At 35.4% G+C, this 5,918-nt stretch overlaps 1 protein-coding gene across 1 annotated transcript in view; it reads left to right on the top strand.

Moving 5' to 3' along the window:
- Positions 1-5,449, top strand: part of LOC123505414 (N-acetylneuraminate lyase-like) — a 36,424-nt gene extending 30,975 nt beyond the window's left edge. Inside the window, exon 9 of the mRNA XM_045256655.1 lies at positions 4,024-5,449. Within this exon, the coding sequence (XP_045112590.1) occupies positions 4,024-4,178 (155 nt within the window). The 3' untranslated portion in view covers positions 4,179-5,449. The remainder of the gene's footprint in view (positions 1-4,023) is intronic.
- The last annotated feature ends 469 nt before the right edge of the window (positions 5,450-5,918 follow it).

The following is a 5,918-nucleotide window of genomic DNA, read 5'->3' on the forward strand; positions in this document are numbered from 1 at the left end:
AAGTTCAATCAATGCGCTGGAGTTTTGAAATAGAAATCAGTGTGTTTCATCATTAAGGCAGAAAAGGGAAGAAGGAATGGTGGTTTCAGTATTTTGCAGAGAATATATTTTACCTTTGAATCTTTGCTATAGTAAAGTGAAGTCATTATTGATATTGGAAATGGATATTGTATCAATAATTTGGTGATCTGAAAGTAGAGATTAAGTTGACAAAGTCATATCAAGATGAAAAAAATGGAAAGAAATAGTTCCATTATACTTTACAAAGATTAAAAGGAACTTTCCCTTTGCGTCTTTGTTAAAAGTATAGAGAAAAAAAACTTGAGGGAAGAGGAATTTAATAGGATTATCAAGATTCTTTTTTATCATTATGGGACAGGAAAAATCCCCTATGAAAGTATTTTAAGTACAAAATTAAAAAGTCCTGCAGGTTTATCGAAAAAAGGGAGAAATAAAAAAGGAAGTAAAGTCTCTCGTGAATTAAGATGTTTTGGAAGAGGAAAAAAGTTTATAATTCGCTCCGTCAGAAATCGATAAAAAAAAAAAAATATTATGAAATTGCCATTGTGTGAAGAGAAGAAACACAAAAAAGCGAAAAGAAAAGAAAGAAACTGCAAGAAAAGAAAAAGAAACAAATAAGTCTTGTCAAAAGAAAGACATAAAGAAGGAGAACATGGAAAAAAAGAACAACAACCACAACAACAACAGCAACAACAACAACAACAACAATAATCATCATAAGCACTCAATCATCACGGCGTTATTTCCTTTATACTGCCAGTACTCCTTTCCTCCTATTGGTGGTTGTCACAATGGAGGAATGCCTCTTTCACCACCACCACCATCACCACCACCACCACCACCACCAGCCATTGTGGGAGTAATAATCTTGTATCGAAGTTCAATAATGCGAAGTTTATCCTGAGGTCCCTTTCTGATGCTTTGTTATAATAGTTGTCAGAGAGAGAGAGAGAGAGAGAGAGAGAGAGAGAGAGAGAGAGAGAGAGATTGAAGCGGGGGAGGGAGAGAGATGAAATTCTGCCCTTAAGAGAGAAAAGGAAAATTTAATGGTAAAAATTAACATCAACTTTTTTTTCCTTTCCTATTTGTGTTCCCTCTATGGAGATATTCACTCATTCACTCATTCACTCACTCACTCACCCACCCACTCACTCACACACTCACTCACACACTCACACACTCACTCACTCACTCATACAATTAAACCATATTTTTTTCTAATTCTGTGTGGTTCCTTTAAGAAAAAAGCTTACCAAACTCACTCACTGACTCACTCACTCACTCAATCAGTCACTCACTCACTCACTCACTCACTCACTCACTCACTCACTCACTCACTCACTCACTCACTCACTCACTCACTCACTCACTCACTCACTCACTCACTCACTCAATCACTCACTCAGTTACTCAATTATTCACTCACTCAATCAATCACTTACTCACACTCATAAACAATCTCTTTTTTTTAGTCCCGTGTGATCTCTCTATAAACCGAACACCTTACCAAACTCACTCACTCACTCACTTACTCACTCACTCACTCACTCACTCACCCGCTGGAAGTCCATCCTTGATAATTCGCAGCATTTAATTTGGACTCCGTGCTTCATTCTCGCTCCATTAATTAAGTCTGAAAGCGAAAGTGTAATAATTGACTTTTTTTTATATTTTCGTTACGGACTCAACCTGGTTAGCAATGAGTGGCGTTGGTTAGGTTTCCGGAAGCTGGAGCACGTTTCGATTGTTCCTTGCATTATTTTGTCGATTATTTTGTACCTGGGAACATATTTATTCTCTCTCTCTCTCTCTCTCTCTCTCTCTCTCTCTCTCTCTCTCTCTCTCTCTCTCTCTCTCTCTCTCTCTCTCTGTCTGTCTGTCTGTCTCTCTCTCTCTCTCTCTCTCTCTCTCTCTCTCTGTCTGTCTGTCTGTCTGTCTGTCTGTCTCTGTCTGTCTGTCTGTCTGTCTGTCTGTCTCTCTCTCTCTCTCTCTCTCTCTCTCTCTCTCTCTCTCTCTCTCTCTCTCTCTCTCTCTCTCTCTCTCTCTCTCTCTCTCTCTCTCTCTCTCTCTCTCTGTGATTTTTTTGTGTTTTTTTTCTCTCCTTTCTTTTTCATCTATTAATTTATTCATTTTGTTGGATTTTTATGTATATTTATTTATCTTCTTATCAGGCTGTGTTATGATTAATTTTTCTCTATTTTTCCTTTTCATCTATTTATTTGTTTCTTTTAAGGAATATTTATCAAGTATATTTCATCTTGACATTTCATATCTGCTGGTTTTTTTTTTTCTTTACCTTTTTTTTCCGTTTCTTTCCTCATTATTGTTTTTTTTTTTTCCTTATTTAATCCTATATTGTTTTTTTTTATCGTTTTCGTACATGATTACAGATTTATTTATTTTTTTGCACACGTTTAATTTTTTTTTTTTTTTGCTTGTTTAATCCTGTATTGTATTATTTTATTGTTTTTGTACATGGTTAGCGATTTTTTTTTTTTTTTTTACATATTTTCAATTTTATTTTGCTTTTCTCTTGATGAAATATTCGTGAGTGTCCTTTTCCTTCATTTTTTTTCTCTCTTTTCCACTTTTTTTTTATCCTTTTACAATTTATTTTCAATCTAATTTTTCTTTTACTTATTTCTTTCCTTTGCTGTAAAACGTTTGAGACGGATTTCCCTTCTGTATTTTTCTTTCTTTCGTCCTTCTATTTCGTTTTTTTCTTTTTCCTTTTTCCTGTGTGTTCTACCTTATTTTTTTTTTCCTCTGAAGATCGTGTCTCTCTCTCTCTCTCTCTCTCTCTCTCTCTCTCTCTCTCTCTCTCTCTCTCTCTCTCTCTCTCTCTCTCTCTCTCTCTCTCTCTCTCTCTCTCTCTCTCTCTCTCTCTCTCTCTCTCTCTCTCTCTCTGTGTGTGTGTGTGTGTGTGTGTGTGTGTGTGTGTGTGTGTGTGTGTGTGTGTGTGTGTGTGTGTGTGTGTGAGAGAGAGAGAGAGAGAGAGAGAGTCTTTTTGTATTGCAGAATAATTATATATTTTTAAAGCGGTTTTAATCTACTTTTTTTTGTTTTTAGCTTTTTTTTCGTGGATATTCGTTTCATTGTTAGGCCTTTTTCAATTTTTATTTTCTATTTTCATTTATATTCAGGGATCAATGTCCTGATTACCTCATTATAATTTTACTTTTTCTCCTTCCTTTTTTTGGGGATTTTTCTTTACTTTTTTTTTTTTTGGGGGCGGAGGGGTCAGTTGGGTGAATATAATATAATTTTTGATCCCCCTCAGCATCATGTATCACAACAGTGCCATATACGTACAGGTAACGCATCACCTACTTTAATAATTAGTGTGTCTCTGTTATTGCTTTTGTCATTGTTTTCATTGTTGTTTTAATGTCCATCCTATTTCCAGTATTTCTCCATCGCTTTACTATATTTTATTTTCCTTATATCTTCCTCCCTTTTTCCTCTTAAGTTCTTTTGTTTTTCGTCAATTTATCTCTCTGCTTTCCTTTTTTAATTATTTTCTCTCAGTTATCCTTTTTATTCTTCCTTTTTCCCTCTCTATCATATCCTTTTTTTTATCTTAGTTTTTCTTTTTTTTCTTTCTATTTCTTCTCTTACTTCCTTTTTTCCCTACTTTTTTTTCCACTTCCCTTCTTCTCCTCTCCCTCTCCATGGTTCATGCATTCCACCCATGTTTTGGATTTCCCTATACTCCCTTCTCCCTTCTTTCCATCCAATTCCTCTCGTATATTTATATTTTCCCTCCTTTCCTCATTTGATATTCTTTTTCTTCTCCTACACTTTTCTCTCTCCTTTTCCTCCCATCCTCTCTCTCGTGCTCATAGTTTCACATCACCTCAAGACTGACACTTTAACTTTCCTCTCACTTCTCTTATACCACCACCATTACCACCACCACTCCTCCTCCTCCTCCTCCTCCTCCTCCTCCTCCTCCTCCTCCTCCTCCTCCTCCTCCTCATGGTCCTCATTTTGCCCCTGCAGGCGGTGGGTTCAACGGAGCTGGCCTGAAGGCAGCATGCACCATCCTGACGGGCCTCCAGCTGGGGCCGACACGCCTCCCGGTGCAAATGCTGACGCAAGAAAGAATGAACACCGTCAGGAAGAACCTCGAGAGCCGCGGTTTTAAGGTTTACTGAGATAACTTAACCTACCGGCGACGCTGAAGGAGGCAGGAGGAGAAGAAGAAGAGGGAGGGCATGATGGTAGTGAAAACGAATGGACAAAGAGAGAGAGAGAGAGAGAGAGAGAGAGAGAGAGAGAGAGAGAGAGAGAGAGAGAGAGAGAGAGAGAATGTAAGGAAAAATAGAAAAAGAGCGAAGTTTAAGACAAGATGAAAGGGAACATTTTGAAAGAGGCAGCTAAGAACAAAAAAAAAAAGCTAAAAAGAAAAGAAGAAAAGAAAAATGTGGAAGAAGAGAGAATTGGTAAATTAAAAAGATGAAGAGTTGAATAAAAAAAAAACAAGAAAAAAATAGAAGAATAGACCGATAGACAGAAGAAGAGAGAAGAAAAAGAAGAACAACAGCAACAAAGGAGAGGATGAGAAAAAAGAAAAAAACTATGAAGAAATAGATGCAGGAAGAGGAGAGAGAGAGAGAGAGAACATAGAACATAGGATCATAATAGGAGAAGTAGGTGAATAATGCATTTTTTAGGAAGTAGTTGCATGCCAAAGTAGATGTGGTAACTAATAGATTGAGATAGAAATGCACGTAGACTGAAGAGACCATTGGTAGTAACAGCAGTAATAGCAATGACAGTATGTAGTAGAAGTAGAAATAGTAGTAGTTGTTGTTGGTGTTGTTTTGTGTTCGTTGTTGCTGTTGTAATAGTAGTAACAGGAAGGAGGAATTGGAGATAAGTGAATGAGATGAGAATACTTATGAGGACGAAAAGTAATATAGAAATAGATGTCAAACAGGAAGATGAAATAAGAGAAAATGGAATAGACAAAAAGTGACTGACACAACTTTGATTATTTCCCTTTTTCAAACATTTTATTTCGTATAGAGTATTAAGAAAGCAATTTTTTTTTTCAAATTTAGATTCATGATTCAATTTTTTTCCTAAAGAAGCTTGTGAGCAGGTAATGATGGTGATAGGCAAGGTGGTGATGGTAATTAATATGTGAATGATTTAGTACGTCTGGAAATTATTTTATCAATTTATATCTTGTCACTGTATTAGTTAGTAAAATACGATTATTTTGTATCTTATTTGGAAGCGAAATGCAAGATACGAGAGAGAGAGAGAGAGAGAGAGAGAGAGAGAGAGAGATTAAACAATATCTATTTGAAATCATGTTATAATGTTGCTAATCATTAGTTAATACATAGTTAATTAGAATAATGCCCTTCGCTCACTGTCCTGTCCTCAAAACAATTCATAAAATTGATATATGAGAAAATAAAGCGGTGTTCCTCCTCCTCCTCCTCACCACCATCATCATCATCATCATCATCATTATCAACATCATTATCATAATCAAAACAACATTTCCGTCAAATCACATTATTCACGGTGACATAACTGCATTGAACAATAGTAATAAAAATTCATGTGTTTTCCACCCAAAGGAGGGAAGCTTCATGAAAGTGGTGGGAATCAATAGTAATGATTATAATAATAATTATGACAATGATGATGATGATAATAATAATAATAATAATAATAATAATAATAATGATATAATAATAATAATAATAATAATAATAATAATAATAATAATAATAATAATAATAATAATAATAATAGTATCGTTAAGAAACCCCTGAGTTATAAGATCTACCCAAACCTGCAGTATTATCACATGGAACATGGACCACAATATGCAATGCAAAGGATTTTATTAGATCAGCCATCTAAGTACCCTGAAA

This window comes from Portunus trituberculatus, chromosome 18, assembly GCF_017591435.1.
Source record: "Portunus trituberculatus isolate SZX2019 chromosome 18, ASM1759143v1, whole genome shotgun sequence".
Classification (NCBI taxonomy): Eukaryota; Metazoa; Arthropoda; class Malacostraca; order Decapoda; family Portunidae; genus Portunus; species Portunus trituberculatus.